Source organism: Paroedura picta, chromosome 7 (assembly GCF_049243985.1).
Source record: "Paroedura picta isolate Pp20150507F chromosome 7, Ppicta_v3.0, whole genome shotgun sequence".
Taxonomy (NCBI): domain Eukaryota; kingdom Metazoa; phylum Chordata; class Lepidosauria; order Squamata; family Gekkonidae; genus Paroedura; species Paroedura picta.
In genome coordinates, this window is record NC_135375.1 from 94297041 (window position 1) to 94321088 (window position 24048).

At 46.4% G+C, this 24048-nt stretch overlaps 2 protein-coding genes across 3 annotated transcripts in view; one reads left to right on the top strand and one right to left on the bottom strand.

Annotated features, from left to right (window-relative positions):
• Nucleotides 1-14480, top strand: part of LOC143841307 (neuronal acetylcholine receptor subunit alpha-7-like) — a 114236-nt gene extending 99756 nt beyond the window's left edge. Inside the window, exons 9-10 of the mRNA XM_077345449.1 lie at nt 3671-3780; nt 13220-14480. Of these exons, the coding sequence (XP_077201564.1) occupies nt 3671-3780; nt 13220-13735 (626 nt within the window). The 3' untranslated portion in view covers nt 13736-14480. The remainder of the gene's footprint in view (nt 1-3670; nt 3781-13219) is intronic.
• A 1350-nt stretch (nt 14481-15830) lies between these two features.
• DNAH6 (dynein axonemal heavy chain 6) overlaps nt 15831-24048 on the bottom strand; it is a 212847-nt gene continuing 204629 nt past the window's right edge. For both annotated transcript variants that reach the window (XM_077345452.1, XM_077345451.1), the window contains exons 73-77: nt 23695-23880; nt 22159-22231; nt 19051-19202; nt 18585-18807; nt 15831-16425 (exon numbers count right to left, since the gene is read on the bottom strand). In XM_077345452.1, the coding sequence (XP_077201567.1) occupies nt 16322-16425; nt 18585-18807; nt 19051-19202; nt 22159-22231; nt 23695-23880 (738 nt within the window). In that variant the 3' untranslated portion in view covers nt 15831-16321. The remainder of the gene's footprint in view (nt 16426-18584; nt 18808-19050; nt 19203-22158; nt 22232-23694; nt 23881-24048) is intronic.

Below are 24048 nucleotides of genomic sequence, written 5' to 3' on the forward strand. Positions count from 1 at the left end.
CTTTGACATTTGAGGATGTCGATCCCTCCCCGAGTTCTTTTTTCAAAAACCAACCCAAAATTAGGATTCTTTCGTTGGTGGTGGGGAGACCAGTAAAATATATGTTTTTCATTGTGTTTTTAAAAGTATATTATTTTTAGTCATTGACTTCAAGCCATCTTTCTATTAGATTAAAACCTGTTTCCCTGAAGTAGTAATAGGAATTTGTTTCATTCTAAACCATACACCTTTCTTTCTCCTTCCCAGATGTTATTTATTTATTATTTCTCAGATTTATACCCCACTTTTACTGGGGACTCAGGGCAGCTTAGAACAGTTGCAGTTTACAATAGATTAAAATTCCAACATTTAAAATGTCTAAAAATTCAAGAGTCACTGCTGTTTCTCTCTTCAAAGAGGGAAGAGAATGAAGTGTTTTCTTAGTACATTAAGTGAATGCATGATTGTCTGCAGTTATGTCCAGATATACTTTTTTGTAGGGAGGCCATCTTGTTGATGGTGCATTTTTAGGCCTCAACCATAGGTGTGGTGGAACAGCTCTGATCTACAGGCCCTGTGGGATTGTTTTAGGTCCCACAGGACCATGACCTCACTCGGAAGAGAGTTCCACCAAGAAATCTCTGACTCTGGTTGAGGCAAATTTTATTTCTCTGAGGTGAGGGACATTGAGCAAATTCTGAGTGCTCAATCGTAATTGTCTTTGAGGGACATTCTGGAATAAGCAGTCCCACAGGTACAAAGGTCCCTTGCCGTTTAGGGCTAAAACCAGAACTTTGAACCTGATTCAGCCTTCAACTTGGAGCCAATTCAGCTGGGAGAGACTGACTGAATATGAACTCTCTGTCATGAACCCCCCTGCTTCATGCCATCTTGCTCCCCGCCGACCCTGCATATTCTCACACTTTCGTGCCTTCTCCGGCCGATGCTGGCCATAAAGCAATAAACCTGTCTTCTGAGAACTTCACTCCCTTCCTTTCCCAGCGGGTGAGGAGCTCCAACAAATGTATCAATCTTACTGTAAGTGTCCTTGCGGAGACAGCAAAGTCTCAACAATGTGCCAACCTCCCGATAAGGCTCCGGGCCATCTGGCAGCCTGGGAACAGGATCCCTTCTGTCCCCTTTATCTGCTCTCCCGCCGAAACCTTCTGGGTCCCCCTCCCTTATTTGGTGAGCCCTATATCTACCCTACCTGTCCCCTATGTACTTTGTTATTATCAAGATCTTTGCTTAGGAAGATCTTGGCATGCTTTAGCTTACTGTGGACTTTGCCTAATAAAGCTCTGCTTTGGAATTTGCAACCGACTGTTGGATTCTTGATGCGCTTTCACTTGGGACTCCACAGGCTGGGCTCAGCCTGATTCCTGACACTCTCCACCTGGTTCCTGTGAGGAGCCTGGCTGCCACATTTTGGACCAATTGAAGCTTTTGAGACAAAGGGTAGCCCTGCATAGAGCGAGTTGCAGTAGTCTAATCTGGGGGTGACTTTTGCGTGGATCACAATGGCCATGTTGGGTGTGAAAAAGAAGCTGCCACTCCTGACGCAGATGGTCAAAAGCATAGCAGGCAGTGCTTGTGACCTGGGCTTCCATTGAAAGAGTGGGGTCCAGGATCACACCCAGGCTTCCGATAGTGGTTGAAATTGTTGACTGGACCACATCAAGAACCAGGAATTGTAAACCTTCACTTGGGGCACATTGTCCCAGTCAAAGGGCATCCATCTTAGCCACACCCTCAATCTTGCAAGCATGTAGGCTGCATTTTAGAGATTATTAGATAAATTTTGGAGCCATTTGAGATTTTTGTCTATGAAGACTTCTGTTTTTGTATTTGGAAATAACCATTGCTGATGAAGAACATCTTGAAACACAGCACAGACTGGTGGCTTGTCCCAGTGTATCAGCATTTAATGTTCAAATACAGCATCTTGATTGTTATGCAGACACCATTGCTTTGAAATATGTTTATGTACAAAAAAAATTGAAGCAAATATAGAGTTTGTAACATCATGTTAGAAAGTGTACGTGCAGTAGCTGCATTTTGCTTGTATTACTGCTGTGGCTCTATTGCCTTGATTGTAGCTCAATAAACAAAACAGGATATTTTTTTCTGATTCATAAAGGGGGGATTGCAATAACAAGGAACTTGAGTTATATAAATATATGTCATTGGATATTGCCATTGAAGGATTGTTTATGTACGAGAGAGACTGCATAATCTCATTTCTAGAATCACCTACTTATTTGTCATTGTTGTCTTTGTCAGGAAAAAAAAACACCTTTATTTTGTGAAACCACCGCTTACATTATACCTTTGACATAGCATTTGCATAGATGCAATACTTTGGTGTTTCCCAAAGGCTTCATGTAGATCAGGGGTAGTCAACCTGTGGTCCAGTTTGGTGTAGTGGTTAGGAGTGCGGACTTCTAATCTGGCATGCCGGGTTCGATTCTGCGCTCCCCCACATGCAACCAGCTAGGTGACCTTGGGCTCGCCACGGCACTGATAAAACTGTTCTGACCGAGCAGTGATATCAGGGCTCTCTCAGCCTCACCCAACTCACAGGGTGTCTGTTGTGGGGAGAGGAATGGGAAGGCGATTGGAAGACGCTTTGAGCCTACTTCAGGTAGGGAAAAGCGGCATATAAGAACCAACTCTTCTTCTTCTTCTTCTTCTTCCTCCAGATGTCTATGGACTACAATTCCCATGAGCCCCTGCCAGTAAATAAGGCTTTATTTACAACTAGGGGGAAAGCCTGGGTGCTAGAGCTTGGTTGTGGGAAGAGGAAGGAGAGGGCTGTCCTGCATGCAAGGGCATGGGGATGAAGGGGTGTTTTGTGTGTGTGGGGGGGGGCTTGTGGTGATGTGGTAGCAAATGGGGACGTGGTAGTGGTGACATGGGTGTGAAGAAAGTGTAGTGGGGAAGGTTGGATGGGAATGGTTGCTGGCTTTGAAGGGGCTGGGTGGCACAGGGTGGTGGGGAGGACTTTTGCAGAAAGGGGGATAGCAGAGCAGGGCAGCCAAGGTGCCCATCTTGGAGGCCATGGCAGCATTTTGTTGGAGAAAGGGGTCTGGGGACTGGCCATGTTAGCTGCGTTGCAGGTCAGCTTGGTTGGGGAAGGTATGGGGGGATGCAAGAGGGAGGCAGTTTGGCTTCTGAGGGGGGTGGATGGAGAGGGGGGGAGAGACATTCTTCTCTCCATAACTGACACCCTGTGAGGGAAGTGGGGCTGAGAAAGCTCTCCAATTTAGAAGCCACCATGAAGGGATTCATGGGAATTGTAGTCCATGGACATCTGGAGAGCCACAGTGTGAACACTGTAATTATAGGAGATCTCCAGATCCCACCTGGATATTGGCATCCCCAATAATAGTATCAGAGAGTTCTCCCTTCAAAGCATCCATTTTCTCTAGGGCAACTGATCTCTTTAGTCTGAAGCTGTAATGCTAGGGGTTCCCCAGGTCCCACCTGGAGATTGGCATCCAATTTTGGAAGGATTGGATTTATGGGGTCTGAGTGCTTTATGGCTCTACTATTGTAATGCAGAACACGTTGTGTTTTCTTAATTCTTTTCTTTAAAGTGAGACGGCTGTAACAAAACTAATCCAATTATTTTGGGAGTCTCGAAATAGTGAGTCAGCCTTGACTATCTTTGTGTCTTTTGCACCCACAGCTCAGTATTTTGCGAGCATCATGGTGATCGTCGGCTTATCTGTGGTGGTGACGGTCTTGGTGCTCCAGTTCCATCATCACGACCCTCAAGCGGGAAAGATGCCACGATGGGTAAGGGGCAACACCATATGCATCTCGAGAAATCCACACAGCCAAGATCATTTCTATATTGCATTGTTGGGGAAGAGAGAGGAAGAAAGGGGGCAGCTGAAGGAGAGGACCCCAAGCTTTTGCCAGACATGTAGCCACTTCTCACAGTTTCTTTAAGCCCAGAATGTACTACTGTGGTAGCTCCATCAGGGTCCTCAGCTCTTTCAGGTGCTCATTCCACTGGGTCGGGGCCAGGCCAGAAACCCTGATCGACACATCCCCCCCGTCATCATTTTAATCTAGCAGTAGACCTATTCAAGGGGACCGCACTAGAAATAACAGCTGTAACCAATGTTGCTATTATAGATATGGTTCTAAATGGTTTTAACATATTATTTTAATTATTATACTATTGTTCTACTTGATGTTGTACACCGTCCTGAGCCGACTTGCCAGGAGCGTGATATGTAAATCAAATTAACCCTCCTCTTTCTCCTCCATATGTGGAATGAGCTCTGGTCTGAACAATATATGAGAGGTGTAGGACCTCAGTGGTGTATAACGTCGCAGCCATTTTCTACAGGGGAACTGACCTCTGTTGTAATTCTAGAAGATCTCCAGGCGCCACCTGGAAGTTAGGACCCTATTATAAGAAATGATTCGGTGTGGGATAGTCTCTCTCTGTTACTGGAGATGTTTCAGTCAGAGGCCCATCTGTCAGGGATGCTCTCGCTTTGGATTTGCTGTATTGATCAGGGGGTTGGAGAGACAGCATGGTATAGTGGTTAGAGTGCGGGACTGTGATTTGTGAAGTACACGTCTGAATCCCCACTCTGCCATGGAAGTCCACTGGGTGACCGTGGGCAAGTCACGCACTCTCGTGATGAGGGTAAAACAGAGGACAGGAGAATGGTGTACGCCTCTTTGGGACCCTATTGGTAGTAGGGTGTAAATAAAGTAAATAAACTAAGGCCTTGTGGTGTGCATCTCATAGAATCCTAGGGTTGGAAGCGGCCATGCAGGCCATCTAGTCCAATCCCCTGCTCAATGCAGGATCAGCTTAAAGCATTCAGGATAAGTAGCTGTCCAGCTGCTGCTTAAAGACCAAGGGGAGCTCACTACCTCCTTAGGCCACCAATTCTGCTGCTGAAATACTCTATGAACATTTCCCCCACTATCTATCTGGTACTGTTCTACTTGTAGTTTAAAGCCATTACTGTGGGTTCTATCCTCTGCTGCCAACAGGAACTGCTCCCTGACCTCCTATAAGTGACAACCTTCCAGATATTTCAAGAGAACAATCACGTCCCCTCTCAACACTCTCTTCCTCAGGGTGAACGTTCCCAAGTCCCTCAGCCTTTCCTCACAGGGCTTGGTCATCCAGGCCCTGGATCATCCTTGTCACTTTCTTCTGCATCCTCTCAATTTTGTCCATGTCCTTTTGGAAATGAGGCCTCCAGACCTGCACACATCATGCCTGGCGCGGTCTGATCAATGCAGTATACAATGCAGTATATAATGGGCCAACTAGACTGGTTAGAATCACAGAATGATAGAGTTGGAAGGGGCCATACAGACCATCTAGTCCAACCCCCTGTTCAGTGCAGGATCAGCTTAAATTCTCCACAATAAGTGTCTGTCCAGCCGCTGATGGAAAGTTGCTGGTGAGGGAGAGTCCACCACCTCCTTAGGCAGCCGATTCCACTACTGAACTACTCTGACTGTAAAAAAAATTCCTATAATCTAGTTGGTTGTGTCTATTGACTTTGCCAAGCAGTCAGGATAATCTTATTGCTGTACAGTTTCCCTGGGTGTAAGACTAGTGCAGAAATGAGGTGAAGTCTGCCCCTCCGCTGAACTAGATGGTCCTCCCACTTGCTAAATGGCCACATATATATTCTTCACGAGCACCACCTGACCCCTGAGAATCCATCCTCCGTGTGAGCCACTTACTGTACCTTCTGGGCAGAGAGGAATCAAAAAGTGCTGAGTCCCAGGAGAGGCTGCTGAGAAAAGAGGTACAGCCGGAGCAGTTATTCATGGGGAGATGCAGCAGCACTGCTTGTAATGATTTAGGTTGCAGGCAGCCATGCTGTTCTGTTCTGAAGCAAAATCTCCACAAGAAGCTACACAATATCTTTCGATAGAATTGTGTGGGATGGAGGTTGGACAGTAGAAGAGCTGGGAGCTATGTGGACCCGTATGGGCCTCGGTTGTGGAGACACGGTTGTGGGCCCAGGCACGTTCGCTCCTCTTCTAACCTCTGTCCCATCCCTCGATGTGTGAAGGTGGAGGCTAGGGAGGAGCTCTCCCAGAAACTAGGAGACTCATGGTGGTGTACAATATAACCCCCCCATAAAACATGATAAAAACCCCATCCCACCCCAGAGAAGGGCATAAGCTAAAAAGAAGGGAAAACAAGATTGGCAGCCCATCCCCACAGCTGTCCACCCCCCAGGGTGGGGTATGCTTGGTGTTACTGTATAGCCTGAAGAGGGTCCTCCATTGTTCCTAGCTTTGACCTCAACCATGGACCTGGAGGAAGAGCTCCATTTTTCAGGCCCTGTGGAACTCTGATAGCTCCGTCAGGGCCCTCAGCTTCCCCAATAGCTCATTCCACCAGGTTGGGGCCAGGACCTAAAAGGCCTCTGGACTGCTTGTAATGGTGGATTTGATTGTTGATGATGATTTTATGATTTTAGCATGTTTTTACTTGTAAGCTGCTTTGAGCGGGAGTCCGGAGAAGCATCATTTACATTCACCAAATAAACACTGAGCCGTAAAGACAGCCCGAGGCTTCACTTGCTCTCTCTATTTAACTATGCTCCCCTCCAGCTTTCTCTGTGGGAGCTTCTCGATCCTGACCAGTCAGGACAGGGCTGGCATGTAGCTGCCTTCTTTTGTGACTACATAGAGCCAGGTACTCAGACACCGCTCCTGCCCCAACTGCTTCAGTGTGTTATATGCACAAACACATTTTACAGAATTTTACGATATTCTTGGAATTGCCATGTCCTAGCGAGATTGAAACCCGAGGACGAAGCATTGCAGGGACGTCTCTTAGAAAACCCGTTCTGATGTTCCTTTGGTTGCTATCTTGACGAATCCAATAAACACAGAGAGGTGTTTTTTTGCATGTGCAAGAACAGGACAGTGTATTCCAAAAGCTTTGGAGATAATCCTGAGAATCCGGCAATGGCTGCCCTCACGCTGAAAAATCCTGCATAAAGGGTCAATAGGAATCTGTGGGGGAAGGGAAGGGGCTACGGGAGAGGTTCCCCTGTGAACACAACCTTGGTCGGTAGCAGCACAAGTCAGTCTCTGCGGCGGTACGAAGGGAAGACCTCAACTGAATACTGAGGAGTCGACTCTATCAGAGAGACCGATGAAACGGAAGGCATCGGGGCCTCCTTGTGATTCTCGTCACATCCACACTGTTGCTCTTTCTCTGGGCCCCTCGCAAGCTGTGCTACATTTCTCTTTCGCCTTCACTCCTTTGGTGAGAAAAGGAATCTATTACGGCTGTCGGAAGCTGGGGAACGCCTGCCATGTTTTTTTCTGCCAGTCTTATCGCAACAGATTTCCTCCTGCTCCTCGAACCTTTTCCCGCAGAACAGAGAGTTCTCGGGACTCTGTTTCTTAATCCACAATTAATTGCGTTTCATCGTGGAATTAATTTTTGAGAGAAAACACACCCACCACTGCTTAATTAGTAGCCTTTTAGATTCACCAACGCAGGACTTGCTGGAGTTTGCAGTGAACTTTTACAAGTCTGTAGGTTTAATGTTGGCTAATGCAATTAACGTTTTTTTAAAAAAAATAGCCAAGAAATTAATTGCAGCAATGAGATGCTCTTTTACTAATTTACACGTTGTTGCGGTATAGACCAAGGGTGGCCAAGCTGTCACTCTCCAGATATCCAGAGACTACAATTATCATGAGCCCCTGTCAACACCATACCGGCAGGGGCTCATGGTAATTGTAGATCACGGACATCTGGAGAGCCATATTTCAGCCTCCTCTGAAATAGACTGATATCAGTCCAACATGGGGAGGGGGGGGGGGGAGAGCACAAGTATTATCTGGGGCTGAAAAATCCATTCCTAGTCCCAAGTCATCAGTTCGCAGAAGGGCACAGAGGGCAGCCCCCCCCCCCCCCCCGGCCAAACAGAAGAATGCTGTTCAAAAGGTTTTTCTGACTCCGGGCTTGTATTAACACGAGCTTGAGGGTAAAATCTACTCAAAAACGAGCACTCTTAATGCTCATCTATTTCAATGGGACGTATTGTGCATGTGCTGTAGAGCACGGGTAGTCAACCTGTGGTCCTCCAGATGTTCATGGACTACAATTTCCAGCAAACGCTGGCAGGGGCTCATGGGAATTGTGGTCCATGAACATCTGTTGGACCACAGGTTGACTACCCGTGCTGTGGAGCTCTCCTATGACAACTAGTAGTCTCTGAAAGGGACTGTTGCCTATTCATAAAGGTTCATCAAGAGGCATCTAAAACCCGAACCTCTACCTGCACCCATGCCTTAGCTGTGTTTCAGTTCTAAGGCTCTTAGAGGAGACTGATTTTGGGGCGGGGGGGGGGGTTCAATCCAGGTTAGGATTTGGAACAGACTGAGAACACAACAGGGAAATGTGACTCTACTAGCCCTGCTATTGATAGTTGGCACTGGGACTGGGGGCACCATGTTATGGTGGTTCTATGGGGGGGGGTCTCAGAAGGTGGTCCTGGGGGAACCTGTTGATGTTCTGACCCCGTGCTTGAGGTCCATCATACACTGGATGAGGGTGATCCAGCAGAAATCATCTTGGCAAGTGGGAGGTTCCCTGGGCAGGGATCTCTCTTGTCTTGGATGGGGTTGTACTCCCCTTGAAAAGCTACCTCTGCAGCTCCACACAGCAGTCACCTTAGGAAATCAGAGGGCTGTGGTGGTTTGGAGTACTTTTACCCCACTCCATCTGGCGCGTAAGCAGCATCTGCTCCTGGTTCAGTCAGAGTAGCCACAGCAATCCATGCCTTAGTTACATCTAGACTGCATTATTGCCATGCAGTCTACTTGGGGCTACCCTTGAAGAGTGTTTGGAAGCTGCTGCTAGTACAGTGGTCTGAGACAGGGTGGGATAGAAGTCTACTGAATAAATAAGAATTCGGCAGCTAGACTACTGGTTGGGGCCAGCTGTTAGGACCATGCTAATGCGATACAGTAATTATTCCGGCTACAGAATGCTCCCAATCGTACATGGTTTGGGACTGGGGTATCTGGAGGGCCTCCTTCTCCCTTATGTTCCTGCCCAGGAATTAAGATGCCAGGGAAAGGCTCTCCTGACTGTCCCATCAATCAAAGAACCTCGTCTGGTGGATACAGGAGAGAGGGCCTTTTTGTGTCAGCCCTGCAGTTACGAAACAACCTCCCCAGAGAGATGTACCTGGTCTCATCTCTTTTGACCAAGAGCAGCAATTAAAAGACAGTGTTATTTAGCATCAGTCTTAGCCAGCGTGGTGTAGTGGTTAAGAGGGGTGGCTTCTAATCTGGCGAGCCGGGTTTGATTCCTCTCTGCTGCACATGCAGCCAGCTGGGTGACCTTGGGCTAGTCACAGTCCTGATAGTGCTCTTTTCACAGAGCAGTTCTGTCAGAGCTCTCTCAGCTTCACCTATCTAAAAGGGTGTCTGCTATGGGAAGAGGAAGGGAAGACAATTGTCAGCCGCTTTGAGACTCCTTCGGGCAGTGAAAAGTGGAGTATAAAAAAACTCTTCTTTGATAGTGATTTTAAATTTGGGGTTTTATGTATTTTATTTTGTGCGTTTTTTTACATTGTAAGCCATCTTGAGTTCTGTATGGTAGAAAAGTGGTTAATACATGTTTTAGATAAACTAAATCAGTGTAGGGAGGGGGGGAGAGAGAGACTGAGATCCTTTTTTGTAAGAGATTGGAACTTCTTTCTTTTCCAGTTCTGCAAACCGTGATTACCTTTAATGATGCACACATCTTTTGGAAAAAGCAACGACCTTGTACAGTGTGGTTGCTCCAGTGGTTTCTTCAGACCATCTTGAGTGTGAACTTACTAAATTAAGTAATTTTTTTAGCATTAAAATTTTACCATTGGGGCACATGAGCACTACTTTGTGCTTGTTAAAGAGGCGCCCCTCGTGTCTTGGGAGCGCACAGTCATGGTGCCGTCAGGATCCACAGGCAGAAACGCTTCGAATTATCCCACTAGGTGTTCGGTCTATTGCATGCCATTGCAGGGGGAAGGGAACAGGACAAAAACCAAGCATTTTGAGATTGTCCCCATTACCCTAGGGCAGCCATTTTTTACTTGGCCCAGCCCTCCAGGCAGCCATCTTGTGGCTCTCTCTGGACAGAGAACTGATTCCCATCTTTTCCCACCCTTGTTCATACACAGATATCTTTATTAATTTGGGGCGGGGGGCTTTAGCTGAGTACTAGATGACCGGCTTTGCATGGGGAAGGTCTCAGTTCACAGCAATTCCAGTTAGAAAGATCTGGAAGTAAGTAATATGAAAGACATCTGCCTGAGACGACTGCTCGCCTGAGTAGACAGTACTGACATACCTGGGAAGAGAGTCTGGTTCAGTATAAGATAGCTTAGCGTTCACTGTGTAGGAGAGCATGGCCTTGTAGCATCCATTCCCTAAGTTCTTATCATGTAGAATGGGGAGTCCCCAATCTGACTAAGTCCGTGGGCACTTTTAGAATTTTGAGAACAGGGACTGGGCATCGCCACAAGATGGCTGCCGTGGAGGGCTGGGCCAAGTAGAAAATGGCTGCTAGTGGTAGTGGCAGAAAACAAAGATCATGGCATCCGGCCCTTTAAATTCTTGGCAAATAGATGGGGAAGAAATTGAGGTAGTGACAGATTTTATTTTTCTGGGCTCCAAGATCACTGCAGATGGGGACTGCAGCAAAGAAATTAAAAGACGCTTGCTCCTGGGGAGGAAAGCTATGGCAAATCTAGACAGCATCCTAAAAAGCAGAGATATCACCCTGCCAACAAAAGTGCGTTTAGTCAAGGCTATGGTCTTCCCAGTTGCAATGTATGGCTGTGAAAGTTGGACCATAAGGAAGGTCGAGCATCAAAGAATTGAGGCTTTAACTCTGGTGCTGGAGAAGACTCTTGCGAGTCCCTTGGACTGCAAGGCGAACAAACCGGTCAGTCCTAGAGGAGATCAGCCCTAACTGCTCCTTAGAAGGCCAGATCCTGAAAATGAAACTCAAATACTTTGGCCACCTCATGAGAAGGAAGGACTCCCTGCAGAAGAGCCTAATGCTGGGAGCGATCGAGGGCAAAAGAAGAAGGGGACAACAGAGAATGAGGTGGCTGGATGGAGTCACTGAAGCAGTCGGTGCAAACTTAAATGGACTCCGGGGGATGGTAGAGGACAGGAAGGCCTGGAGGATCATTGTCCATGGGATCGCGATGGGTTGGACACGACTTTGCACCTAACAACAACAAAGGGTAGTGGGGACAATCTCAAAATGCTCGGAATTTACAAGCCAAGTGTCTTTATTAAGTCAGTTGTTTTTGGATTCTTCTGCTTCCGTGAGGTGGAGCAAAGCTGAGATTAGCGCTTTGAGGGAAGACGCTTACAGGCGCCAGGAAACCCAGAAGGGGTTGGGGAGTACTGATATAGAAGAACAGACCAATCTCCATTCTGCCTAGCGGTTAGTTCCTAACACCAGCTACCTCAGGAAAGCTGAAAACTGGCCTGAAGGAAAGAGCCACCTTCTTGCTTGTCTCCCAGCATCTGGTCAAACGTACACTGCCTCTGGACATGGATGTTTAGGCCACCTGTCAGAACTAATACTCACATATAGGCCGGCCATTAATTCTCCAGTATGCTTGCAGTGGAAATGTTGAGTTTCTCCCCCAAATACCACTGACCTCCCATTGTCCCAGCTTTTGAAACTCATGTTTGCTAGCTGGCCCAGGGGCTGCTGCTTGAGAAAACCAGACAGAAAGCTTCCAGAATGAGATTCATGGCTCTTTGGCTCTTGGCCAATATGTGGGTTTGTGTTTACTGGACATAAATCTCATTAGCAAGATTTGGTCCAATTCCTAGGGAAACAATGACCCCTGTGTGACATTTTCTCATCTGCCCTTCAGAGAGGACCGGCAAATGTTGGAGGCGGCATGACATTAACAGCGTTTGTAGCTTAGGGGTGGGGGCGTTTTTCTCGGCAATTAAAAAACATCGTATTTTGAAAAGGGCTCGTCTGCTGCAGTCAGTTAGTTTTTTATGGACATGCCGAAATTATCAGGGAATATTTCTGATTGTTTAGATGGCATCTCCGAGCACTGACAGAAGCCGGCGTTGCCCTTTCTGCAGCCATTTGTAAGAACTGAGAACAGCCATACCTGCTGGCAGTTTTGATAACCGCAATAAAGATCAGCTCGGGAAGGAACAAAGGAGCGTGCGGCTGGATGCCGTTGAGCCCATTTGCTTTGACAAAAGTTCACGTGAAATGCCATTAGGATCCTTGAGAAAGGCCACTGCTTTCTCTCTTTAGACACAGTGCCGGCGTATAAAGACAACACTTCCGATTCATCTGAGGCCCAAAGATTAGCGCCGGACGCAAGCCGTTCCTTGCCACGTTCCAACTACATTTAATGGATTAACGGGTTCTAAAAATGACCATCTGACCATGTGAATATGCAGAACAACTACTTCCCTTTCTTGCCCTTATTGCTACTAGGGCCTGTTAGGATGATGGTCAGTCAAACGCTATGAACCCGGAAGGGACACAGCTGTCCCGCCCGGGCTGAGGAGGCCAGCTAAGCTCTGTTGGCTTCCCCGCCTGAACCCACCCATTGACACCTGCCACGCTGTCTCCCATTCCCTGAAACGGGGGGTGTTCAGGTGGAATGGGCACCAGTTATTTCAAATTATTTTAAGTTATGTTTTACCAAAATCTTATATTCTATATCATCTGTATATGTATTTTAAGTCTTGCGAGCCACCCTGAGCCATAGGGAAGGTTGGCATATAGATGAACTTTGATGATGATGATGATGGTACAGCTGTAGAAGATCTCATTCATTATGTACTTGACTGTCCTCTCTATCTAGAAACAAGATCCAATTTTTTGGGAGAGGTGCTTGTTATGTGTAATGAGCATTCAGAGGATGAAACAATATGCCTGTTGCCAGATGTAGACCCTCACATTACCTACAAACTAGCCTTATTTGCTTTCGCCGCACGATAAATCGGGGACAGATTTCTGAAACGCAGTTTTAGTTGACTTATCCAGGCATTGTCATTCTGTATTAATGATCTCCATGCATGATTTTCATGTAAGTAGCCTGTATAGTTTCAAAGTTGCTTATTGTAAGGCTTGCCATGGCTATTGGCAAGATGCAATAAATTGAACTGAACTAATAATGAGGATGATAATGATGCTAGTGTCTCTCCCCCCCCCCCCTTGCAGGTCCGTGTCATTTTGCTGAACTGGTGTGCTTGGTTTCTGAGAATGAAGAAACCCGGGGAGAGCATAAGGCCCCTTTCTTGCAAATACTCTAGACCCCAGTCCAGCGTCAGCAGTGTGGAAATGAACGTCTTACCGGGACACCAGTCGAGCAACGGCAACGTCACCTACAACTACCATGCCATGGAAACGCCCTGCTGCCCACAGAACAGTGACACGAGCAGCAAGGGGGGGAAGGGCCCCGGCTCCTCCCCTGACGACACGGAGCTCCTGCAACAGAAAGCCTTGATGGACACGATCCCGGTGATCGTGAAAATCTTGGAGGAAGTCCAGTTCATCGCGGCTCGTTTCCGAAAACAGGACGAGGGGGAAGAGATCTGCAGCGAATGGAAGTTTGCGGCGGCGGTCATCGACAGACTGTGCCTCGTGGCCTTCTCGCTGTTTGCCGTCGTCTGCACGCTCACGATACTGATGTCGGCGCCAAACTTTATCGAAGCCGTTTCAAAAGATTTCACATAAGGATCCCAGAGACTGACTCGCCTGCCCGCCCGACCCTGAAGTGTAACTTGGATGCCATGAATTAATACCGTAAGGGAAGCTAGACAACGCAAGGGGAGACAGGGAAGTCGGCTTCCTGTGCTGGTTTCAAGAGAGGAAAAGAGTTGGGATGAATTTTGACATTCAGCTGGCACACGCCCACCCGCACCCGCAAACACACCCACACGGCGAGAGCTGATAAGTACGGGATCAAGTACCTGACTTTGTTACCTGTTTCTTATGCCGTGTCTTCTCCCCATACTCGTGCCATGGTCTCTGATGAGTAGACAAGAAACTAAGATGTACAGTACGTGTATTCTCAAATCAATAGCCAAGTCTGTGTACTACTAGGAAAACACTCGTGAACATTTTGCCGTTTAACAACAACTGAGCCGCATTTGGTAAAACCCTCCCCAGAAACATGCTGTTTGGCTAACTGTATTTATTGCTTTCCGTATTTATTGGTTTCGTTTTGGCTCTTTGCTTCACACGGATTTCAACTCATGCCTCACTCCCATCTCGAATGATGTTGTGAGTCGCACTTGGCCAAAGAAATGGCACGTCTGAGCTTTTATGATCGTTGCGGTGGGCTGACACCTCCCTCCGGTTTCTATAATTATGTTGATGTCGATGAAACAGACTTTTTTTCTAAGGGTTAAAAATGTTTCCAGTGTCCAACATGTCAATTCTTTCCGCTGTTATAGGAATTACAACAAAAGCAATTGGATGGAGTGATGTCTGAGTCATTTAGGTATTTGTCCTTTCCTCTTAGCTTGTAAGCTCCCTTCCCATTTCCTTTCATCACGGGCATCAGGCTGACTGTTCCTAATGCCCTGAAATGGCAGCCCCGTCCTCCTGTACGATGCCTACGTGTAAGCCAGCGGAGTGAGGAAGTGTGCGTAGATCAGATCCCTGTTCAGCGGTACATGTGAATGGGCGCCCAAGCAAGAGGCAGTTTATCAGCACGGCATCGCTTCCAACGGGATATGAATCCCGATGTGCATTGGAATGCACGGCCCATTCTACATCTTCACACACTTCCTTGCACATTAGCACCTCATTTCTGTGTGACTAGAGCTAATAGCAGAGCGATGACGTACAGGGACAGAATTAGGAGCTGTTTGCCACAGATGGCAACGTGTAAAGCGAGGTCCAGAGAATCCACTATTAAAACAGTGGTAATCTGTGTGGCTGTTTTCTCCCGTCGCCCACATCCACTGAAGCCAAGGCTATTTTATGATGTGACGGAAGCTTCAGGTAACCAGGTGATAATGTGGCAAATGCAGCAGTCACATTATTAACTGAAAGACATGAAACTGTGGCTGCTTATACCATTTAAGAGCCAGTTTGGTGGTGGTTATAAGTGCGGACTTCTAATCTGGCATGCCGGGTTCGATTCTGCACTCCCCCACATGCAACCAGCTGGGTGACCTTGGGCTTTCCATGACACTGATAAAACTGTTCTGACCGGGCAGTAATATCAGGGCTCTCTCAGCCTCACCCACCCCACAGGGTGTCTGTTGTCGGGAGAGGAAAGGGAAGGTGACTGTATGACGCTTTGAGCCTCCTTCGGGTAGGGAAAAGCAGCATATAAGAACCAATTCTTCTTCTTCTGCTTAACTCTTCATGAGAGGCTAACAAGAATTTTGCATGAATATGGGGGTGGTAAAAGGAAAGCACCGTTTTACTATGGAATCTTTTGCCAAATGTATGGTATAGTCATTCTCAGACGACTTAGACTCAGGGGAGGCAAACTGTTTGGCCTCAAAGGCCCACAATGTCTATCTGTGAATGGCTTGCAGACAGACAAAACCAGAAGGAGAGACAAGAGCCAGATACCAGGAATGGGCTGTAATCTAGCAGCTTTGCCAGCTCTTTAAGGTTAGGAGCAGGTTTCCTCTCTTGGGCAAAGAGATACCGTACCTGTCAGTGGAGCAAAACTGCCTGATGTGCTGGGGGGGGGGGCGGGGAGAGGAGGGTTGCATTGCATGCCCTGGGGTTAAGTCTCTGCAAGCGGCCAGGACATCTGGATAAAAGAGACAACCAAGCATTTGTTGTGTAAAAATGAACAAATGACTATTTCCCCCCCTGAAATATTTATTGCTTAAATTTTACAGATAAATCAGAATCAACGACTTAAAGGCTTGCTGTCGATACTTTTTTTTCCTCCTAAGAAACTTCCCCCATTATAAGCAATTTACATTCACAAGGAAAAGCAGATACAAAAGCTTACGGCACAGGATTCACAATAAGTGTCCATTCTGATGCAAAGCATGTTTCTTTGTCTGAAACATGCACGTATTTTATGGGAGATTTTTAAAGAACGTTAACGGTACGACAGGTGCATAAAACAGAAGAGTGGTAAGTGAAAGGACGGGGAAAGGAGGAGGACAGACAATGAAAGGAGAATGCACATTAAAAAAAAATTCCATTGGAAGGAAGGCCTTCTGACAGTGTGATTAAACAGCCTACCAGTATTATGCGCATGGCACAGATGTAACACTGCCGCCCAATGCTGGATGTACCATGTAGACATTCTCTTGGTGGACGGCAACAACTATGTCCTGGTTAGTCATCCAGCTGGCAAAGCAACGCAGACCCTTTGGAGATCCAATAGTCAGTAGGCTGGTTGGAAGGCAGCAAGACTGTAACCACGAAATTGGTCGAATGACCTAGTTTTCAAAGCAAGGAGAAAGTTGTCACCGTATGTCTATAGCAGCATCAGCCAGAACACATGCATGCAATGTATCGCAACAGTCACTTAAGCGGGTAATGATGCACTAAAAACATCCCTAAAAGAAATGAAATGCAGATTGAAAAATCCACAGAGAGCAAAACCCCAGGCATAAGCCAAAAGGCTCGGTCTAGGCATTCCCTTGGTTTCTTTCATACCGTAGATATACAGGGGAAGTAGTCTACAAACTTAAATTCATTTAATATCTAATCTAATAAATATATAAATCAGTGGTTCTCAATCTGGGGGTCAGGACCCCTTTGGGAGTCGAATGACCCTTTCACAGGGGTCGCAGCAGGGCAAACAGCTTGGCCGGGGGGGGGGTGCCATATACACAACAGCCTTGCGGGGTCGATTGAGGTAGAGCGTTCATCTGTCTGGAGCGGTGGAAAAGAGTGAGATCGGCATGGTGGGACAAGAGGCGGAACTGAACTGAGAAACCCCGGAAAAAAACAGATTTATATACCATCATGAACAATGGATCTTCACGCCATTGCTCAGTTTTGGTTTAATTCCTGTGAAAGAACACTTGCAGAATTTTATGGTTGGGGGTCCCCACAACATGAGGAACTGTATTAAAGGGTCGCGGCATTCAGAAGGGTGAGAATCACTGATATAAATGAAGGAAAGTGTGTGCTTGAACTCGGAAAGCTTTCCTCCTATTTTTTGATGGGAGCTCAGTGCAAATGAGGTGTTAAAGAGAATGCCGGTCCTGTGACCAGAGGTTTCACAGCTTCAGATGTACATTACCTAATGCAGCCTTTAAATAACTGGCCAAGTGGCGGAATTTTAAGGCCTCTAATGACAAAGAATATAGCATCTACTTAGGTAAACCTTTTACACTGTGCCCGTCTTGCAGTGCCTGCTGGGAGCTTTACAGGTTGTCCACAGCATTAGTGAATGCAGCAAGGGCTGAACCACAAGAATTTGATGGGCCTGGCAGGGAAGCAGTAAGGAAATGCTTCCCAAACATTCTTGGCCCTGTAAGATTTCAGCTGATATGCCCCCTCCTGCAACTATGTATATCCAACGGATCAGCCACCAAATACTGATTTGGGTGGGTGGGTGGGTGGATGGCAGCCACAACATGAGCTGTGAAATCTGATGGTTGCGAGATATGAATTCTCAGCCTTCAAAGGCAAAGGGTTCGTATGGTCTGGGGATCACAGAGAGCTCTATAGCTGTCGTTCAGATCAGGAAAAAAGGGGGTGCAAAGAGAAGACACTATGACAGTATTGCTCCAAAGGGAAAAGGCCACAAGAAATATATTCTTGACGTGCAGCCTGAGAGACTTTATAACAGGGCTTTCCCAACCAGGGTTTTGTGAAACCCTGGGTTGTTTTGATGGCCCTGGAAGGGTTTCCTGAATGAGTGGGAGTTAATTAATTTTTAATGCATTTTTAAAATTTGATAAGCATTTATTGGGTGATATGACCATATGTGATAATGTCAACCTGCACCACCCCACAATGGCCAGTGATAGGCCTGGAGGGGGTGGGAAGGGGATGGGCTCCAGGTGGGCATGTACACAGTGATGCTTCCTGACCATATTTTGCATAGTTCTGCCACTTCTGGGGCTTCCTAAAGCCTGGGGAATGTTTCAGAGGTCTCTCAACAATAAAAAAAAAGTTGAGAAAGTCTGCTCTATGACCAAATATAGATTTAGACTGTGGTTTTGAATCTTGGTCACTTGAAATTATTGACAGAGAAGCAGAATACGCCAACCAAAGATGACGACATCTCAATCCACAAGAGATTAAGGGGGAAAACAGAACTGTAATGGAACACTGGTCCCAAAAGCAGTCATTGTGCAAACTTATGTTAGAAAGTCCACTTTCAAATGGAACTTAAACACTTTGAAATTGCACTGATTTTCATGGGAGAGATTTAAACACGCTGGGGATAAAAGGGAGGTAAAAACACTTCACTTTGGCTGGATTGTACCCTAAGGTTTCCAAGCCTCCAAGGAACATTTTCAAGTAACCGTTTATCTGAGTCCGTGCCTTGGTTGCCCACAGAAGCCGATGTGTTCGCTTCAGCATAGAACTGGCTTATGAAAATTGACAGGAGGCATGTATGGTTAAGGGAAAGGGTTACCTGTGGTAGACAGAGTTCCCGCCCTAGCTCCGGTTTTGTAGAGCGGGGCCTGATACAGCGCGGGGCTTGGTTCGTAATTTTGTTGTGGCTCAAAGTGCACCACTGGCAACATGGGGTTCATTTGCCTTGGCAAAGCATCTTCGATAACCATCTCCTCGTCGTCCCACCGGCTGGCGTCCATAAACATCCCGTGGACCAACAAGCCATCTTCAGGAGACGGCAGCTGGAAGAAATGCCAAGAAAGGGAGGGTGGGCTCACTCTAGCTTAGACTCTTACCAAAAGTGAACTGAACAGATGGAAAGAATCACTTCTTAAAAGGAGTATGTCATGTGCAGGTAGGCCCTTGTGTTATATTGAAAAACATGAAAAAACACAACACTATAACAAAGTGCTTAACATACACACTTGTCTCATTCTAAAAAGCAAATATAACGAATTCTTCTTTCTGTGCAAACCAGAACATACCAGGTCATCCATCGGCAACTCATTTCCAAAATGAGTCTGCTTTGCAGCTTCTGCAACATGTATTTGATCTCGGTAGACAGGGATGACATTGTAGTTGAAACTAAGCTCGTCGATTGGTAAGTTATACTTTCGAGCATGATTCTGGAGAGTGCCTGACAAAAAGCGTACACAAGTTTAAAAAATCAGTCATTTCAGTATCGTTCGTGGAGAAGAAAAACGGGCAGCATTCAATGAAAGAAAACGGAATGGAATAGCACTTTTGCTCTTTAAACAACTTCTTGATAAAAGGGTTAGCTGGTGATTTAATTTTCTATAATTGACAGGGTCTACCGGACCGCGTGACTGGGAGCTGCTCTGCTAAACTTTACAAAATGGCACTGGAATGAAAATTCCAGTTTGGAGCAGAAGACTTAAAATCTCATCATCGGATTTTGATTCTGGCTCATTTGGAATGTCCGTATTAAATATTTCATTTAAGATTTGTGCAGTTTTTATTAATTCATGATACACAGAGGGAAAACAGTCCTCTTACGCTTTTTTGAGCTGACTTATTTCTGAGTCATTACCTCCTGCTGTGACTTCTCTCTTTACAAACATGTGTCCCATGGGTTGGACCCAATGCAGTCATGAAAACATCACAGAGCTTTCCCACTTATTCTGCTCTCAGACAGCCGTGACCATCCCCAGTTTGTGGGCCGTGAAGCTGTAATGGGGAGAAGGAGACAAAATCGCCCCCTTTTCTGTCTAATGCGGCTTTCTAACTAACGCATCTGGTACACTGTACAGGTCCAGAGACTTCCCCGGGGTCGGAAATGCCTATCATTACCACAATGGATCGATAGACCTAGTGCCATTTCGTAAAGGTGCACAAATGTATCACAATGCTCTGGAGAAGCAGGAAAAAAATATCCGCTTCCCGAAAGCATGAAACTTGGGGGCAGAGAAGCCATAGGGAAGAATTCCCATGGATTTCTCTGATCTGCTGCTTCCCAATTTGTTTCCCATCGCAGGCCTGCTTCTAAGAAGTTGAGCCCCACAAACGTTGAGAACATATTCTCTGTATAGCTTCAAATGCTCTTTACAGTTTCAAAGCTTTAGAGGAAACCACAGTCCTCAGTTTTCAAGGCCTGAGCAAGGCTGTTAACAACAGCAGGTTCTAGGGGACATAAATTCATAGGATCGCCATAAGTCAGAGGCAACTTGACAGCACTTAACAGGCACACACAGTTTCAAGAATGATACAGGTGGCACATTTCCAAAGCTGGTGTTTGTGCCGAAGAACTGCCCAGTCAAACTAGCCCACAGTTATGATGATAACCTAGAGCAGTGGTCCCCAACCTTTTTATCACCGGGGTCCGGTCAATGCTTGACAATTTTACTGAGGTCCGGGGGGGGAGGGTAGTCTTTTGCCGAGGGACGTTGCCGCTGCCTGAGCCCTGCTCCATTTGCTTTCCCGCTGGCACCCCTGACTTCCCGCCCCCCTCTGGGGGGTGCTGCTAGCAGCAGCTGTGCAGTGCCATGCCGAGGGGGAGCCCCAGCCATGGCAGCCACTGGAGAGCACCAAAGGTGAGCCAGTGGCAGAGTGGCAGGGCAGCCCTTGAGGCAGCAAGGGGAGGAGGACAAGGAGGAGCCGCAGCCCAGTACCGACTGATCCACGGATCTGGACCGGGGGTTGGGGACTACTGATCTAGAGTTTGAGTTAGGGAGAAAGAATGCCATCTGTTTGACCTCTTTCATTTTTAATTCAAAGAAAATGGTCTCTCACGTACACACGTACATCAATAAAAGAGATGCCTCCCTGTTTTTGAGGGCTACTCTGTTGACTCAGGTAGTATTATCAGTATTTTTCAGCTTCCCGAATGGGTCAGGGTTTTCTTGGGGAAACTGTAAAAAAAAATCCCGAGAAAACCCTGGATATATTTGGGGATTAACAGTAGATCCAAAAACAGCAGAGAGGCGGGAACAAATTGGTCCTGCCTCTCAGCTGTTTGTCAGGCTTCTACTGCAGAACCTTCAAAGGTGAAAGGCTCAGCTTGAGGCTGGTTTCTCATACTGCCGGATTTAAACCAGACTGAAGGAGAAGCCAGGCCCAGAAGCTGCTGTGCTAGAGGGAATGATCTGCTAGGTACAGCCCAGCAGATCCTGGGGGCAGCTTTTCCTGGAGCCAATCCAGCCAGGATCTGATCTGCAGGTGGTGGGGAGAAGCCTGCGGCACAGAGATCATGGGGCCAGCTTCTCCTGCAGTGCAGTTTAAACCACAATACAGGAGAAGTCAAGCTAGCCCCAGGATCAGGATGGCTTGGGTCTATTGGATCCGAAAAAATTCAGCTTTTGAAAAATACCATCCGGGATTTATTAGAAATACTGAAATTTCTCTCAAAATTTCATTTGTTTTATAGTTTTACCCCGCAGTAACTCCCATTCATCTAGTGGAATGTTTCTTTTTAGATTCTGCATCCATTTAACCATAAACATTTTGACCTGTTCGGTCTCAGTTTCATATTTTAACAATAGTTTATATATTTGTCCTTGAATATGATATTTGGCTTGAAATAATTTTTTTCAAATTCATTTAGGAACAGACCAGGCTCTAGTTGATCTTGAAACTTCGCCTTAAATCTTGTTACAAGTAAAAGAAATCCTGTTGTTTTTTATCTTGGATTTCAAAAAATACCATCGGGGATTTCTCAGAAACACTGAATTTTTTTTCAGCTCCAACACCCCCCCCCCCTAAAAAAATATACCAGTTAAAAAGATTGCACACCTCTAATCAATTTTCATGCTGGGTACAAAATGACAGAGATTAAGTACAGCTACAACCCATAAATTTAATCCACTTAAGTGCAGCGGGGCTTCCCTATTTTCAGCCATCCAAAGGGAAAGGGCCCCTGATGCTTGCAGAACTCTTTCAATTATATCCGGCAATGTGACGCTCACATATATGTGGGACTCTGGATCAACGTCTGCATGCCTTTGGGCCATCTGAGTTAAACGCAGGCCCTACATACTGAATTAACCTCAATGCATTCTGTTCCTTAGCTCTAGGGAAATATCAGTAACTGTTCCACGTTTCAACATCAAATGACATTTGTTCTCGTTTATGTTTACCTGTCAAAAATCCTTGGGGGAAAAAGAAGCCAGAGATCCAGAATGATTTAGGTGGGCCTCTTTTGAGCCAGAACTGAAAAAAGAAGTTTGATATACATTAGGCATTGAAGTTGACCTTCCATTTAACTTATTAAAGAAAAGAATGGCATCATTTCATTTGCACTGAGGGCCTTTAGAACTGGGTTTGGCCAGAATTCTATTTCTCCATCTAAAGAGATGTTTTGTTTTGTTTTATTACTATTGGCCCCAGTCCAGAAACGCTGCATGCAGCATAATGGCTGTGAGAGCTTCTCCAAGGGCCAATCAGCTTCCACACAGAGGCAGAAGGAGAAATCAAGGCCTCCACATCATTCTGAGATCCCCCTTTCCCTTCCAACCCTGAAAAGCAACTCGGTATGAGAAGCATCTCATTTCTAAACATCTGAATGGTTTGGAATCAAAGCATTTGCTAGTGCTCAGCAGCCTCTGGGGACCTTTGCACAGAAGACCAGGTTCCTAAAAGGCAGGTCCATTCATACCTGGAGAGTGGCAGCAGTTCAGTATTTTAATGGCTGAACAGAACATGTGTCAGAAAACTGACACTTGCACTGTTGAACATCACAGCAGTCTCAAACATTTGCAAGAACAAATGCTTATGTGAAGAAGTTTTGCAGACACACTTTTAAATCCCAAGTTTTAACCCCCTGCCCATGAAAGATGTAAGTTAATTCAGGAGGAACACCAATATTGGTGCTGTTGACCCTGCAATAAGGTAAACACTGGCTTTACCAAGGCAGCAGCAAGGTTTGTTCCCTGGTTGGTTTAATGTGCATGATATTTGGCACTTAAAAAACAAACAGAAAAGGAAGCTAAATTACAATGACTGCATTCTGCATTCTCTTCCAGGCACATTTCTGTATTTCATCAGGATTTGTCCCTTTCTCACTCTGAACCTCTTATCTCTGGGGATGTTTTCTCCTCAGCCTCTCCAACCTGCTCCTCCTGTACACCTCATCCTTATTCTTCCTTGTGTCTGGGAACCCCCCGCCCCCCCCCCCCCGCCCCACACACATACACAAAACACCTTCATGGTGCCCACTCCCACTAAAATCTTACTTCCACAAGTCTTGGACTCATCTAGCCATGTGCAAGCGCACATTATTCTCCCAAGACCCCTGCCAATGTCTCCTTGCTCTGCTGAGATTTTGACTGCATGCTCCTTGGGGAACACAGTTGTCTTTTTGTTTCTGTAATGGCATATCCTGACCCCGAAAGAGGCATCTTTTATGTGGATGCCTCCTGGAAAAAGGATCAGTGCAAAAGAGGAACTTGAGCAGGGGGCTTTGTCTATCTTCCCTGACAGCAGCCCCCAATCTTTACAGCTGAAAAGTCCCTGGCAGCCTTGCCACATCCTTTAATGGCAGCCTTGCCACATCCTTTAAGAGAGGAATGGGACGGCGACTGTAAGCCGCTTTGAGCCTCCTTCGGGTAGGGAAAAGCGGCATATAAGAACCAACTCTTCTTCATCTTCTTAAAAAACAGCAGTTGCGTACTTACATCTACAAAGGCTGTCCTCAGGACAAGGTCCTTCACCCATCCTCCTAAGGGTTTCAGTGATGGGTAGGCTGCATTGGCCCACAGAGCCGGCACTTGGTTATTTATGAAGCTGTGGTACACTCTCTCCATCTCTTCTGACATCACTACAAAACCCGCAATGGCTTTGTTGAGTGTTTCTAGCGAGATCTGGAAAAACAAAAAAACTGTTTCTCTTTGCTGTGGAACACACGTTTCGAGTGTAAGAACAGCCCCACCATCTTGTTCACCAAATCCATGGACCTCCCCACCCCTCTTTGCTGGAGCTTTTACTTCCTTAAAGCCAAGGGACAAAAAATGGAACCTCCTCCAGAGCAT